At 39.1% G+C, this 16,225-nt stretch overlaps 1 protein-coding gene across 1 annotated transcript in view; it reads left to right on the forward strand.

Annotated features, from left to right (window-relative positions):
- The window catches only part of SGIP1 (SH3GL interacting endocytic adaptor 1), a 199,248-nt gene that overhangs the window by 137,013 nt on the left and 46,010 nt on the right, over nucleotides 1-16,225 (forward strand). Inside the window, 4 exon segments of the mRNA XM_042952054.1 lie at nucleotides 3-263; nucleotides 7,110-7,237; nucleotides 8,217-8,343; nucleotides 14,588-14,647. Of these exon segments, the coding sequence (XP_042807988.1) occupies nucleotides 3-263; nucleotides 7,110-7,237; nucleotides 8,217-8,343; nucleotides 14,588-14,647 (576 nt within the window).

The following is a 16,225-nucleotide window of genomic DNA, read 5'->3' on the forward strand; positions in this document are numbered from 1 at the left end:
CCCGGGCCCTCCGGGCCCCCCGGGCCCCTCAGGACCCCCTGGTCCTCCTCGCAATGTACCATCGCCGCTCAATTTAGAAGAAGTCCAGAAGAAAATCGCTGAGCAGACCTTCATTAAAGATGATTACTTAGAAACAATCTCATCTCCCAAAGATTTTGGGTTGGGACAGAGAGCAACCCCACCTCCCCCACCACCACCCACCTACAGGACTGTGGTTTCATCCCCTGGACCTGGCTCGGGCAGTGGTACGGGGACCACCAGTGGTATGTCTTACTGTTTGAGTGTGCTTCATGTGACCGGGAATGGCCATGGCTGCTGCAGTGTGAGCAACACCCTCCTCCTGCCTGGCAGTTGGCTTTAGAGCTTCAGCCATCCCTCCTTTGGTGTGGGTGTTCTGTGGCCCCATGGCATGTCCTAGTGCATTGAATGCTAACTGTCATAGTACGAGTCTGTGGATGTGTTCTGCCCTGCGCTCCTAGCCCTTAGGAGTGTCCTGCTTTCCACCCTGCAGATAGAAAGTGTATGTTTTGTAAGGGAAGCTGCTGTGCCATCATTTGGGATTCAGGAAAGTTCTAGAAAGACACATTTCATAGCCAGTGTGTTTCATGTTAAGTGTATAATTTCCCTGTCAGATGCCTGTATGAAGGGTTTCATTTTTTAGTTTGTTTTGCTTTGTTTTCAGCTTTATTGAGTATAATTGACAAAATTGTAAGATACTTAAAGTGTACAATGTGACTATATATATATATGTGTATATATATATATATATATATATATACATATATATATATATTGAAAGGCTTCCTCCCATCAAGTTAACTAACACATCACATGTCACATATTTACCTTTTTAGGGGTTAGGTGGGTATACATTAGATCCTCAGACTTTATTCATCTTATAACTGAAAATTTATACTTTTTCCGCCAAGGGTCCTAATTTTGGTAGGTGAATGTATTCTTTCTTCTTCTACTTTTTTTCCTTTTCCTTTCTTTCTTTTTTTGTAGGGGAGAGCCATTAGCAATTAGAGTAATCCTTCTAATTACTTCAGAAAAAAAGAACTAGGGTTTGAAAAGGAGATTTTAGGGGACAGCAAAAAGAATATACCTTACTGCATCCACAAGTTAATCAAGCTGCCACTGAAGACAAATTATTCTCTGGTTTGATTTTGAGAAGCTCATCAGCCTACGAAGTCAACTTTAAGTATCATGACAGGTGATGGAAAAGTCTATCAGAAATGTACACTTGGGACTCTATATGCGAATGTTGATATTGAATCTGATATTTTGGATTTCTTTATTTGAAGCTTTATAGGATGGGAACACCTACCATGCAAACCGAAGAAAGATCAAAATTTTCTAGTGTATCTTTTTCCATAGTTTTTATTCTACTGGTGCTCACATTTGTCTGGCAAGACCCTTTGGTGCTTCCCTTCTGTGCCTGTGGGTTCAGTTTGGGCACTTTCTCGGGGGTGCCGTGTGCTTTTTGTTTTACATTTGCTTTGGAAGAGGTGACCAAGTTTATGCTATTTAGATCTAGTAAGAGACAGGAAGGAGAGGCATTTGTCTCTATTCTAAAAATCAGTAATCACTGCTGCCTCTTTTAATGGGGTAGTTCAGTGCTTGCTTTATGTGTGAAAATTCCTGTGCTTTAAGCATCCAAGCTGATCAAGGAGAGGGCTGGAGATTCACCTGTACCACACACAGGTGGTACAGGTTTTATATCGATGTTTTATATCATTACGTGTGCCCATGTGCCTTCCTCCAATAAAAAAGGAAAACGATTCGGTACACAAACAAGTTTCAGGAACATTATGTTAAAACAAAATCAGCAGGGTTTTATTTACTATAGGACTTCTGATAGCCTTTATTTTGCCAATAATAACAGCTATAGTTTCTTCTCCTGGGTATCATCTTAATGCTTTATGCACATCATTTCATCCATACAACCCCATGTGATAAATGCTCTTATTTCTCCTATTTTACAGATGGGAAAACTGAGGCTCAGAGATGTCAAGTAGTTTTCCCAGGTTTACACAGCTACAGGTGATAGACTTGGGATATTCAGTCATGCTCAGGTCTGTCTGATTCTGAACCTATGTTCTTAATCACTGTGCTCTCCGGGCAGTCTTTCAGGGTTTAGTTACAAAATATCCCAAACTTACTTGACCACTGACACCCACCTATACTGCACTGTGTCATCAACAAGATTACCAAAAGTTTTCTTCCAAAACCCACTTCTCCGTTCTCCCCTCTACATTTCTAGATTGTTAGAGTACCCGCTTCCATCCTCTGATGCTTTTTTAGACCATTTTTGGGATATAAGCCTCCTTGCTTATCTGTAAAGGTAATAAAGAGACCCTAGGTAAAGCCTTCAGTTCAGATTTCAAACCCAAAGAAGCTGGCTGCCTAATGTCAAAGAGGGGTGTGTTTCCAGGGTCTTCTATGGTACTCTCTTTCCAGGGTGAGGCTCTCAGTCTTCTGAAAAGACTTCTAGAGGAATAACCCCCTCATTCCGGTGGTAGGCCACTGTGCTGTCCTCAAAATGGTCATGTTTAGTTGGGGAAAGGGAGGTCAAGGCAGTTTTGTTGTTCATCCGTTTCTTCCATCCCCTTCCACAAGACTCTGGAAGATGTTTAATTGAATTGACCACTGACCTAATGACTGCAGAAGGGAGCCTTAGCTTTCTTTCTGAAATCTTTGAGAATTTGGTTGTCATCTTTATGTTTAGCTGCCATACCCTTATTTGAAATTATTTTCAGGTGTTACCAGTAAAGACTATTGATTCTTTTTTTAAATTTTTATTTATTTATTTTGAGACAGAGAGAGAGAGAGAGAGAGAGCCCATGGCGGGGGAGGAGGGGAGAGAATCCCAAGCAGGCTCTGTGCTGTTAGTGTAGAGCCCGACATGAGGCTCAGATTCACAAACCATGAGTTCATGACCTGAGCCAAAATCAAGAGTCAGACCCTTAACTGACTGAGCCACCCAGGTGCCCCAAAGACTATTGATTCTTAATGATTGAACTGGAAAAAACTATACTTTGCTGGTATTAAAAGATTGAATTTTTAAGTGGAAGATTGAACTCGATCAATGAAGCTCATGAATAAATAAAACTTTGCACCATTATCTCCATAATTAATTCCTAGTTTATTTGCCATGTAATGTTTTATTGATGGAATATACACAGACTAGCAGAAATGTAATTTTACGATGAACACAATGAGAGATGAACACAATGAGAGAGGGCCACATGTTTTAAAGATTAGCAATGCTTCTCAAGACCTCCTTTTTTTTTTTTTTTAACGTTTATTTATTTTTGAGACAGAGAGAGACAGAGCATGAACGGGGGAGGGTCAGAGAGAGAGGGAGACACAGAATCCAAAACAGGCTCCAGGCTCTGAGCTGTCAGCACAGAGCCCGACTCGGGGCTCGAACTCATGGACCGTGAGATCATGACCTGAGCCGAAGTCGGCCGCTTAACCGACTGAGCCACCCAGGCGCCCCAAGACCTCCTTTTTATAATACTTAGCCTGATGAGACTAGCTTTTCCTGTATGTCTCAAACTATATTTAACTGGGTGTCATTATGCTCACTTTTGAAATTTTATTCACTTGGTCACTGACCAAGTTAGACAGTACTCACAGCCTTGTCAATCAGTTGCTTTACCTGATGTTGAAAAACTGTTCGAAGTTAAGAATTTGCTTTAAGAAGTCCAATTTCCTTATGGCAAAGTTATAAATACCTAGTTTGGCCAGAACTTTGCTTTATTGGAATGGAGATGATGATTCTCTTGGCAAAGGCCATTTCTGGTTTCTTGTGGGTTATGTGCCAGGAGATAGGAGGGAGAAAGAGTTTTATTGGCCTGCAGCAAGTTTAAAGACTAGGGAAAGAGAGATGTTAGTAAAGATAGGATGTTCAGTGCAACATTCCCCAACTTGAGAAATGAAGACAATATTAAAAGATGTTACACACACACACACACACACACACACACACACATAAATGAGTGTGAGCTACCTGGGGTTGAATTGAACAAATATATTTCCTAACTACAAGTCTTTTTAGAGTGGCAGTCTAAATAGGGAAGCCGCTAGCCAACAAAGAGAGATGAAAGTTGAATCAATAGTTATGTGGTTTCCAAGGGGCTACCAAAGACACTATGCTAGAACTTCAAGTTGACGCAGAAATGGATTCAGAGCATGTTATTGGTTGCTAACTTTTTTGAACTCACAAAACTCAAATAACATACACGTGATTTTTAAAGTTAAACTTAAAACCGTGATACCCAGTTTTTTCCAGTGCTACTGTTGGGAATGAATAACTGCTTGAAGAATGAATGAAAATATAATTCCAGATCAAAGGATAAGGATAGAGATGTACAGCCTTCTACATTCTTAGAATATGAACAGTTTTGCAACCTCACAAAAGCATGGGAAGCCTTAGGTCACTTATGAAATACCCCTCAAGTGCTGAATACCCTGTGCTGAACTCAGGGTTCTGTCCAGAGGATTTTGCTTCATAAACACTGCCTCAGTGTCTATCCAACTGCATAACAAGCCAATCAAGTCAATTCAGTTAGGAAAAAGTGAAAGGAAAAGGAGAACAGTTAACTACTAGCCACTTTTTTCTTGGCTTTTAGTTGTATCTGTATGATCTAGTCCCATTTATTTGTGTAGCATTTTACAGTTTACTAAACACTTACATGCGTTTTCCATTTTGTTTGTTACAATTACCTTGTAAGGTAGAGGCATATAATTTTTTTTAAATAGGAAGCTGAGGGTCAGAGAAGTTAATATCCCACAGCTGATAAGAGGCAGACAGGGTCAGAACTCGGAGCAACTGAGTTTGTCCAGTTGTTTTTTTTTTTTTTTTTTTTTCATTATTCCACACTGCCTTGATGACAGCACCCATATTACTTTCCCAAGCAGTAGTGATAATGGTTTTTAAAACTTTCCCTCCTGGAACATGTAGAAGAAGGATAAGCAGCTGACTTTTTCCTGAGCTGGATTCAGAAGACTATTACTTGGAAACAGAATAGATAGACCATGGATAGATATTTTCAACCATTCCTATGGCATGGTTTTCCAGTGAAACAGAACCTAGAAAAAGCCCCATGAAACTTCCTCACAAAGACTTTGTCGTTTAATGGTTTACTTTTCATCTCTTTGCTGTCACTTCTGTTTCCTGAAAACATCCTGGGTGTGAATCTGTTAAGTTAAAAGAAAAGTTTGTAGTGGAACCTGTCAAAGCACATCTTATTTTTTTTATTCAAAAACAGATTAGCCAAAGACTAAAAATATTTATGTTGAGAGAGATGTGTGCAATCTGTCGATGCAAACATAAGAGCGGGCTTTATGCAAAATATGGGATTCCACAATCCACCTCAAGCTACAAGACATTGCATTTAAGAGCTTGGGCTTTGGAGTTAAGTAGACCATCTGAGCCGTGTGACTGAGCAAGTTACTGAATATCTCTGAGCTTTAGCTCTGATTAGGATAACTACAATACTTTCCTGCAAAACTTAGTATGGGTATAAGACAATGCATGTAAAGTATCTAGCATAGATCTTGGCCTCATAAAATAAGAAGTAAGAATACAGTAAAAAGTGGTAAAGGTGGAGAGTCAGTAGAAGTAGGGATGGAGGTGGCAATAATTTTAGTAGGGTTTCACACTAAGAATAAGAACGTTATAAAATAGAAAGAAACACAACACACTCTGCTGTTCAATATCAAAGTTCTCTGAGAATCTCAAAATCTGTAGATGGAGATCAGCATCTTGCTCATCTAGGATTCTCCAGAGAGCATCGTTTTGTGGCATGTAGGACGGGAGGATAGGAGTAAGCAGCTATTTTCCTTTTTAAAAAAATGTTTACTTATTTTTGAGAGAGAGTGTGTGTGTGTGAGCAGAGGAGGAGCAGAGAGAGATGGAGACACAGAATTGGAAGCAGGCTTCAGCCTCCGAGCTGTCAGCGCAGAGCACGACGTGGGGCTCGAACTCACGAAATCATGATCTGAGCCGGTCTGATGCTTAACTGATTGAGCCACCCAGGCACCCCTGTGCGGTTATTTTCCTGAGGCAGGGTTTCTTAGAAGTTTATTGGAACCAGCTGATATCTGTGCTTCCAACCAAAGTGACAACCCTCTAGAGTAGTTGGAACTTTTCTGAACAAGAACTATTTGGAATATTGATCTGAATTTCTTAAGGTGTTTAGCCAAATAGTCTATCCACATATCCCAGACATCTGGCTAAAGATAGACAGAGCCCTGAATCTAGAGACCTTACCGGTGTGCTGATTAGTGTGCATGCCTCTGTGTGTCTTCTGCGTTTCTCCTGCTTGTCATTGACAGCCAGAAAAGTAAATCCAAGAGGCCCTTTTAAAATCACCACAAAAATCATCACGGGCAAACTCTACATAGAAGAGATTCCAAAATACCCTCCTTCAAAAAACACAATCCTCTAAATTCAATGTGTTTATGTTATTAAGATGCTAAATGCAACATACTTGTGCCACATCTCATTTACTTTCTTCTATGCTGTCCTTTGCTTGCCATCAAGGGTTTACTTACATTTATTAAAGCTAGCCCTCATATTTTGATGCACAGTAAAAAGGAGAATTCTCTTATACATGTTTTTAAAAAATATATATGCATATATATATAATGTAGAAAAATCGTTCACCTTCCTTCAAGGTCTAACCTCCATTTTCACCTTGGACATAAATCCTGAATATGCAAAAACAAGAGAATTTACTCTAAGTTCAGTGTGCATGTGGTCAAAATAAAAGGTACTCACCACCCAGCTAAAAGGGTCTTAAAGCATATTTTCCATCACAGAGAGTAATAAAAGGATTTACCTTTCACTGGGTGTCACATGACAACAAAAGGCAATAAGCTTCAGCTTCTACCATCAATTATAGTTCTGAGTGATTTTTTTTTCTTTGTTAAAAAAAAAAAAAAACACCACTAGATGCTAGAGTGTTGGGTGTACTAACTGGTAAGGTGAAGAAAAGTATCTGGGACTGGCATTGTGGGGATGGGGAAGGGGAGTCACATGATGACAGCTCTTGGCCATGTGTGTTTCCAGCCATTTGTAATACCCGTTTGTCTTTCAGGTGCATCATCCCCTGCTCGACCAGCCACTCCCTTGGTTCCTTGCAGTAGCACCACCCCTCCACCGCCTCCTCCCCGGCCTCCATCTCGGCCAAAGCTACCTCCAGGAAAACCTGGAGTTGGAGATGTGGTATGTTCCCTTCTGCCCTGGCTTGCTCAGAGACTCAGGGTGAGAATGACAAACAGAAGCCAAAATACCTTAACACAGGCCATCTCAATGGCCGCAAGATCACTGGTACAAATGGCCCTGACAGATGGCGTCTGAAAGGCAGTCACTGTAGGGTGGGTGTACATTTCAACCCTCCCCAAATCACTACCATCTTTCACGTCAAGGTCTAAAACGGTAGGAATTGGAAGCTGGGGCTGTCAGTTCTGCTACAGTGGGTTTGATGCAAATTAAGATAGGAATGCTCAATTGTGCTAAATCCTTTAAAAAGGGAGGTGTTTCCTTTCACCCTACTTATCTGTTTTCAGAAGACTCTAAGAGAGGGTAGGGTAGGTAGGTCCTGGTTTCCATCCCTAGACTAAGAAAACTTACTGGTGTTAGGCACACCATGTGAATACATAGGAGGGCGGTAGCCTGATAAATTTGTTCCAGGTGTTTCTTGCATTGTGTTTTAAGGCTGAAGAGGTAGAAAACATTCTGTGTGAATGATTAAGAGACTTCTGGAAGAGGTCAATTTCTTTGATATCCAAACACTCAGGAGTCACAAACTGGTGATGTCCACAATATTTGGTTTAGCTAGCATAGTTTAGTACATTGTATGTAAATATCCTTAAATGGGTATAAGCTCTCACATGAGGTTACCTGCTTAGTCCCTGAGGGCATGTATGTTCACAGTCCTGAAACATCACTGACCACATCACGGTTTGCAGCTTCTCTAAGCCTGATATACCTGCTGAGTGTAGCACACTATGTCTCACGGTTCCTCCAGCTCCATCCATAAGCTCTTGTGTGGATATAATCAATTTCAAGACAAAAATGGTGTCACCTGTACTCTTGTAAGAACCTGAGTTATCGTATCTGGTGCTGGGAGATGTCAAAAACATGGAACAAAAGTGCTACCACCTGTGTATCTAATTTTCCATCTCTTTTCTTTTTCCCACAGCCCAGACCTTTTAGCCCTCCCATACATTCTTCCAGTCCTCCTCCGATAGCACCCCTTGCCCGAGCTGAAAGTACTTCTTCAATATCGTCCACCAATTCCCTGAGTGCAGCCACCACTCCCACAGTTGGTAAAAATTATCTCCTCTCTTTTAATCCGTTTGTTGTTTTGACTGGCTCTTTTTTATGATCTGAAAACCTCAAGGCCCTATATTTCTGGTTGAAATTATTTTGCTCTGTGTTCCGCTACTATCAGCTGACTCTTCTTTTAAAAGCACCTTCTCAGCAAAGGAGGCAAAATGCTTTAAGCAGATAAACAAATAAAAGAACATTAACACCTATATTTTGCAGGAATTCTCTTATGCTATTCCATACATAGCTATTCATAAAAATAAAGAAGAAATTGTCAAATAAGGTCCTGTAATTGATATATTATTTCTTATAATGAAAACATTCTCCTTTGAGGAGGAATATTTAAGTGCCAATCGTGTACCACATCAGAAATCACAAAAATTTAGATCTTCTATTTTCTTGAAACTTTCATTTCTTGATCATTTTTGGTTGCCCTTTTGTTGACAGATGGTTTAAGTGTTGGCATTGTGGGACTTGAACAGACTTTTTGACATTTTTTTCTAGTGCTTTTCAGTGATGTGTGGTCAATTTTCCCCGAGAAATAAGTCATTGCTGGCATTTTCAGTAAATGCCTTTGTGCCTCTTTCCTTATGGTGTGATGAAAGTCAAGAGTTGAGAATGGCTGCTCAGCTGGATGGTTTTCCCAGGTTTAAATGCCTCATTTTGCCTGGAGCATCTTCCCTCGTCCCAAGGCTGATCTCTTTCTATACCTCATTACCCATCTTCCATAAGCTGCTGCTGTCTCATGTTCGCATGGTGTCTCGACCTGGGGCTCTCCCGTTCCATTTTTTCCCATTGTCTTCCTTTATTGTCTGAACTCCCCTCCAAGCTTCCATATCATAAACCAGCCGGCCCATCCTGCATTGCTTGGGAGAATCATTAATCCAAAGCTAAATGAATTCCTGCTATTATTTACCAAAGAGGAACACGCTACAGAGCTGCCCATGTGAGAAGTAGTTGGATCAAAGCCTGAAGCTCTTCTGAGAACCTGTTTTTGCAGGGTGTGCCTCCTAGGGTCTCCAAAGAGAACTTCAACTGTATCATTTGTTCTATATTTTCAATCGTGCCACCTCAAAAGAAGCCTTCAAATTTGGTAAAAATATAGCCAGCTATCCAGTTTTGTAAGATTCATTAATAGACAGATATTTAACATTATTTACATAGCCTAGTCTATTCTTTCTCTGCATCATCAAATGAGGTAATTTGGGGCTTCCTATTTTAAGATGCCCAGTAGGTCAGTTCTCTCTAGGGCTTTTGTTCGTTTTTTCTGTAATGTCTCAACCTTATTTTTTTTTTAATGTTTATTTACTTATTTTGAGAGAGAGAGAGAGAGCATGAGCACTAGAGAGGGAGGGGCAGAGAGAGAGAGAGAGAGAGAGAGAGAATCCCAAGCAGTCTCCACCCTGTCAGTGAGGAGCCTGACATGGGGCTCAGTCTCACAAACCCTGAGATCATGACCTGAGCAGAAATCAAGAGCCCAACGTTTAATCGACTGAGCCACCCAGGCACACCCTGTGTTTTTGAACACTCTCTAATATTCTTGATTGCTACAGCCATTTCACCACTCCTTCTCTGGTTTTGGTTTTTGTTTTTGTTTTATTTGGGGCATTGTTTTGTTTTTTTCTCAAGATCATTTCTTCCACCTACCCCATGTGATTTTCCTGGTTGGTCAGAGAAGAAAGTAAGAAGAAGAAACCGTCACTCAGAAAGCTGACCTAAAGTGACCTCAGATGACCGATTAACATACTCTTTAAACTCACTGAGATTCATAGAGAAAACTACACACAGAGAATTTGAACTGTGCCCATGTTTTACACCATGTGTTTTTATACACCCTGCTGTGGAAATCTCAAATCCTGGCCAGTGACTTTGATTCTTAGCACATCTAGTATGCATTCTTTCAAGATGAATGACACAGGGGTTAAAAAAAAAAATTAAGCCACCTGAGAGGATACTCATATTGCTTCACTGCTGAGGAGCATTCTGATTTAATTCATTTGGTTCTGTTATTTTTATTTGGTTTTCATCTTCCTCACTCTCCTATTCTTTACTTCCTGTTGCTGTGGGTCACCTGACAGCCACTTCTCTCTGAAGTAAATACGTTGTCAAATGACTAACCAACAGCTTCTGTGTATTGCTGTTTATCTCTTTCTGGAGAGAATGTGCTTTGGTCGTTCAGCACAAAAGGGCCGACTATTCATGACTGACTTGGAATGTCAACTTTAGGTAGTCAAATGGCATTGGGGGAAATAAAGAATTTCAGCAGCAAATTTTTGAGATTGGTGGCTCAACATTTCCCTCCTACCACATAATACTTTTTTGACATTTCCTATGATATTTGAGCCCAAACTGGGGCAAGTGTGGTGGAAACTTTGTGCATATTTATTTGTAGTTGCTTATGGCAAACTTTAACGTAATTCAAGGACTAAATTTTTAAGACCAACCTAATCTTCCCACACAATTCCTGTACAAATGCAGCCCCCAAAGACTTTAGACATAAAATCTTTCATGAAAGCTGTGATTACAAAGTCGTAAATCTGATGCCACACCTGAAAATAGGACTTTGTGTGCACTGCCACACTCAAATAATGAAGAACCCCTCTGGAACTGTTTATCACTGACTTTAAGACACTTTCTATCAGAAGAAGCACTGTTATTTTATATATGACTAAAAAGGAAGGGAAAACTGTCAAGTGAGCTAAGATGCAATGCCTTCTTACCACGTTAATTTTAAGACCCATCCCAATTTCAGAAATGTTAAAATGTGAAAAGTGCACATATCAGAATCAATGAAATATATAAGAAACCCCTTTTGCACAAGGAAAACTCATACCCCTTCACTATTTGATTTTGGGGAAAAATCCTACTAATATTATGGGAATAGAGAAAATGTTTAAAATTGTTCTAAGAAACAAACTCCTAGACATTTAAAGATAAACAGAGCTATCTCTAATTTAAATATCCATTTTTATTACTTTTTTCTTTTTTCTATGGGTGATAAGGGTTTGTTTGTTTGTTTGTTTGTTTATATGTTTGCAAAATATTTCTTTGGTACCCCAATACAATAAGACTACCATAAAGACAAATTTTTCATTGTTAAATTCACTCTTAATTATATCCCTTCGCTGTTAATTATGCATTTTCAATTGCATCTCTAACCCCACCCCCCACATCTGAATGAATGAAAAGTAACCATTTACAGGCACCAAAGGAAGTATCAGGTAGATTTTGATATCTCATTTGGTGAAGAACTTTGAGCAAAAGTGATTTGTATTCAGTACTGAAATATTAGTCATAGCATCTAAATCATACAGTATTTCCTGTAAGCCTTTGTCTCCAAGCTGGGTGGCAATTCTGAATTGGATAAACATTCTTCTAAAAATGCTTGTATTGCACAGAAAATCCTTTGGAGATGGATATTCCTGATCTCAATTAAAAATTCCCACATTTAATTTTAGTCTTTTTTTTTTCTTTCTACTATTTGTTTTGGAAAAACCTGTACATCTGGCTTCCCCATCCCAGATCAATTTGAGGCAATTTCCATGGCTAGTTCTTAAGGAAATTTTTCCTTCTATACTTCACTTGAAGTATTTAAGGCAAGCACAGAACTATCCAATAACCCATCTTTTAAGTTCCCCAATTTAGTTATGAAGTTTTCTTCTAAGCCCTCAATGTCCAACCGCCATAAAAAAAAAATTGTGAGTGTGTTATTCAACCCTCTTTCGTAACTTCAGCTGAAAAAACAAATGGCAGTATTTGAGGCTCCTCATTTTGGTGTTTGCAGTGGTATTTTTTGGTTTTTTGTTTGTTTGCTTGTTTGTTTGTTTGTTTTAGTGTGTGAAGTTTGCCTTCTATTATTTTTTTAAGTTTTTTATTTTAATTCTAGTCTAGTTAACATACAGTGTTACATTAGTGGCAGGTGTATAATATACTGATTCAACAATTCTTTACATTACTCCGTGCTCATCATGATGCAGGCTCCTCATTTTGAGGAGATTGTAAATATGAAATTAGTTCTTCAAAAGAAAGCAATATCCTCCATCATTTCGCACTAACAGGTATGAAAGAGTATTATAACGTTCAGTTACTGCCAGCGTAACTGTTTTGCTTCCTAGTTTCTGGACAGATTATGGAGGGTCCTTCTTAGTGCCAGTTCCATTTGTCCTGTTCCTCTTCTCCTCTCCTACAGATGTTACAGACATTGCATTAACTTGTTCTACCCACCAAGGAAGCCACCTCTATAATTAAAAACTGATTGGCAGGTTATATCCTAGAACCTTAAAAAATGCCAAAGAAGTATTTTCCCCACTTTACTTCCTAAGTCTGGAAGGCAAGCCAGTAGAATATTTTTCCAAGAAACATTGTTTATAGACCTTATCTTCTCTACATTATAGGGGAGATTCTCCCTTATTGGTCTTTGTACAGATTTTATTCAATTTTTTATTGAAATTGTAATAATACTCTTAAGAACTATGGAACTGAGTGCTTTTTTTTGATCACATAGCATAGAACTCCAGTTACCTGCATTTGTTAGTTGGGGAGAAAGGAGATTATGTGCAAAGATCTGGAACGATTTGGGGTTCAGAGCAACTGTTGTGATCAATTTACAAAGACATTTGGCCATAACTGGATACCATAGCCAAAGACGGAATTACAGTAATGTTGTCCAAAATTAACAGGCCATAACTACTAAAGACAGGTGCAAGGCAAACTGAATTTGGATACCAATGAGTTTGAAATGGGATACTTCATTCAGCAACCTCAGATTTATACTGTTGCCTTTTTTATGGTCTCATTGAAAGCTTACTCTTTCCCACTGGGGCAGGGGGAAGGCATATCCTGAGTGATCTTGTTGAGCTGTCCGCACTCTGCCAAGCGGTTCTGTTGATGGACATATGTCTGGCCACGAGAACTGTGCCTGAGTGAAATACACTTACACGAGTCAATTATTAATGATAGTGCCTTTAACAACTCCCTGAAAAGGTGGGGACGTGATTTCTTCCACAGAGCTGACTTCAGCCAAACTCACAGATGCTGAAATCTGGCATTTTCAAAATTTTAATTTTTTCTCATAGAGCCATCATGAAATAAACACATCACCTTTTTATACCCTATCATTATCCCAGTATATTAGGTTTTGTTTCCTTTTTCCATTAATATCATTCTTGTTTCAATCCGTGAAGTGTACTGCTTGATTTCATTTGGGATTTGTATTTGTGTTTTTGTTTTCCATTCCTTTATATTTCTTTGGTTCGTAGTGTCAGAAGATGATGTTTTTTATGACAAACTGCCCTCGTTTGAAAGGTGCTGTGAAACGCTGGCAGGTATGGTGCTAGCCAAGTGATCTCTAGATATCTAGACTTTAAAAATCCAAGCCATTATACCATCTGACTGCTATAAACTTCATGGACATGCTACTCACCTCATGAGTGTCTGGTGCCTCTCAGATGCACCCTATTTATTGTTCATCATGGAAATCATGCCACCGAAATTTTTTTTTGAGTGAACGTATTAAAAAGCAGCAGGTTGCATGACAGTTTCTCAAAAGGTTTGAAAAAGGTGAGATGCTATTGCTTTGTGAATTTACAAAGGAAGGAATAATTTAACTGCTCAGAATTACATGTCCAGTGACTGCTTTTTAATTTAAAATATAATAGAACACCGTTAGTAATCCTGTTTTCTCTTTGGTACATAGGTAAAGGGTGTTTTGTGTCTGGATGCCTAAGGTGATTCCAGGGGAGGGGACGGAAGATATGTGACTTCTTCCATGAACTTTAAATTGATATGCAATGCTGTTGTCATTTAAAACCTAAGCTAAGTTTGATATAACCCATAACTCCGAGTTTATCTTTTTGCAAATATAGAAGGGGATGACATTGAAGATGAAATGGATACAGCAATTGCTGAATGACAGTTTGCCCAAACTAGTGCAGTTAAAATATGCTGACGCCCCTGCATGGCCAGGAAGACTTCTGCTCCATGCGCTCAAGCACCAAGTATCAAGCTACCAACAACACATGCCCATCCCTTTAGGCCTCCATAGCTTTGCTTTTGCTTTCTGTTTCCTGAACTAAAAACAAAACGAAACATAGATTACCAGCCTTCCCTTTTTCCTGCACGCTAATGGCATGCAGTGCCTCTGCCCTCCCCCATAGTGAGATTAATGACCTGTAACTCATACTGTGTCCTTCTCTCTCCCTCTCCTTAACCTTTCCCATCCCGCTTCAACTCCTGGCCATACAGAGAATGAACAGCCTTCCCTCGTTTGGTTTGACAGAGGAAAGTTTTATTTGACTTTTGAAGGTAAGTAGTACATAGCATACCAGATTCTAATTTATACCCCTCATCCTTTTTTCCCACCTGCATTTCCAAATCCCAGTTCTCTTCAAAAGACCTGGTCCCACTTTCTGTGTACAAATGCTATGGCTACTTGGAAACTATTAAACACTAAAGAAAATACAACATGAATTTGGTTTGTATGGGATCTTCCATTTTTCATACTAAAAAAAAACACATTAAAAAAAACAAGCTGATTTGCAGTTAATATTGGTTACTTGTGTTAAATTAAAAAACAAAACAAAACAAAAAACAACACCTTTTTTGGACAAGGAACTTAACTCTGTCAACCAGGGCCCTTTCCTTACTCTTTTGCAAATGCAATACAACAAACGTAAGGATATTTTGGGTTGGAATTGGCTTTTAATTTTGTTTTGGACAATTAATGTTTCTGATGCAATATCCATTAATGTAAAACATGAGTACGTATACATGTTCTTATGACAAGGAATGCTGCATGGGAGATCAGAAAAATGAGGAAAAGAACAAAAAGGGGTGTTTTCGTAAGTTCTGTTTGCATCTTCTGAAATTGCACCGGACGTGGCTGCAGTAAGATGGATAATTGTTACTGGACCCGCCATTTTAGAAGTTTAAGGAGAATATATTTAATGTCAGATATTTAACCTCCGTGTTGGATACTTTTATATTCTGAATTAAGGATGAGCAATCTTTTGTTTTATATTTAAATTCTGAATCATTTTAACAGGCCAAGCATTTGGTAAAAAGTCCTACTTAAGCTAATTGTGGGGAAAGTTTAAGTAATTTAATTTGTGGGCCCTCTTACCCATAAATATTTATCACTTAAACCCCTACTTTCTACCATTTGATTGATTGATTGATTGATTGATTGCGAAAGGTGATTTTATTAAAGCACAGGGACAGGACCTGTGGCCGGAAAGAGCTGTACTGGGGCTGTGATGAGTGAGTTAAGGGAGGTAAAGACAAAATGGAGGCTTCCCAAAGGACTTTCATATGCTAAAGAGGACTCAGAAGATATCAGAGGCCTAGCTATTGTCAAGCAAAGGTTGTTTTCGGGGATGATTCATGTTTCCCACATGATGTCAGAAGCCTTCATCTCCGCAGGTATTACTTTTGTAATAATGCAAAATCCACAACTTAGGACCTTCTAAACTTTCTCTTTGGGTTAGATGGAACTAAAACGTGCCCAGGTGTCTTTTTACTGATCAGCACATCTCAAAAGGAAAAGCTACAGTTGAATAGGTTGGTAATCCCAAAGTACAGCAAATACCTGCATATGTAAAAGGCCTATCTCTGGTTCAGTTTGGCCACAGCTGAAACTGTAGTTTACCCTGTTTTAACCAAGAAACTAAACAATACACTACTGCCTACCCTCAAGTATTTGGGGCTCAGTAAAAAACAATGTGGACGGTGTTTGTTGTTTCCATTTATTTTGGTTTTAAAGTATCTATTGGCTCATTTGTTTGTGTTTAAGTTTGGGTTTCTTTAAATAGAAAGAGAAAGAGACTTCTTTGGAGATACCCATCTAAAGACAATTTTAGACTGTTGGCTTGTTTTTAAAACATG

Source organism: Panthera leo, chromosome C1, assembly GCF_018350215.1.
Source record: "Panthera leo isolate Ple1 chromosome C1, P.leo_Ple1_pat1.1, whole genome shotgun sequence".
In the NCBI taxonomy this organism is placed as follows: Eukaryota; Metazoa; Chordata; class Mammalia; order Carnivora; family Felidae; genus Panthera; species Panthera leo.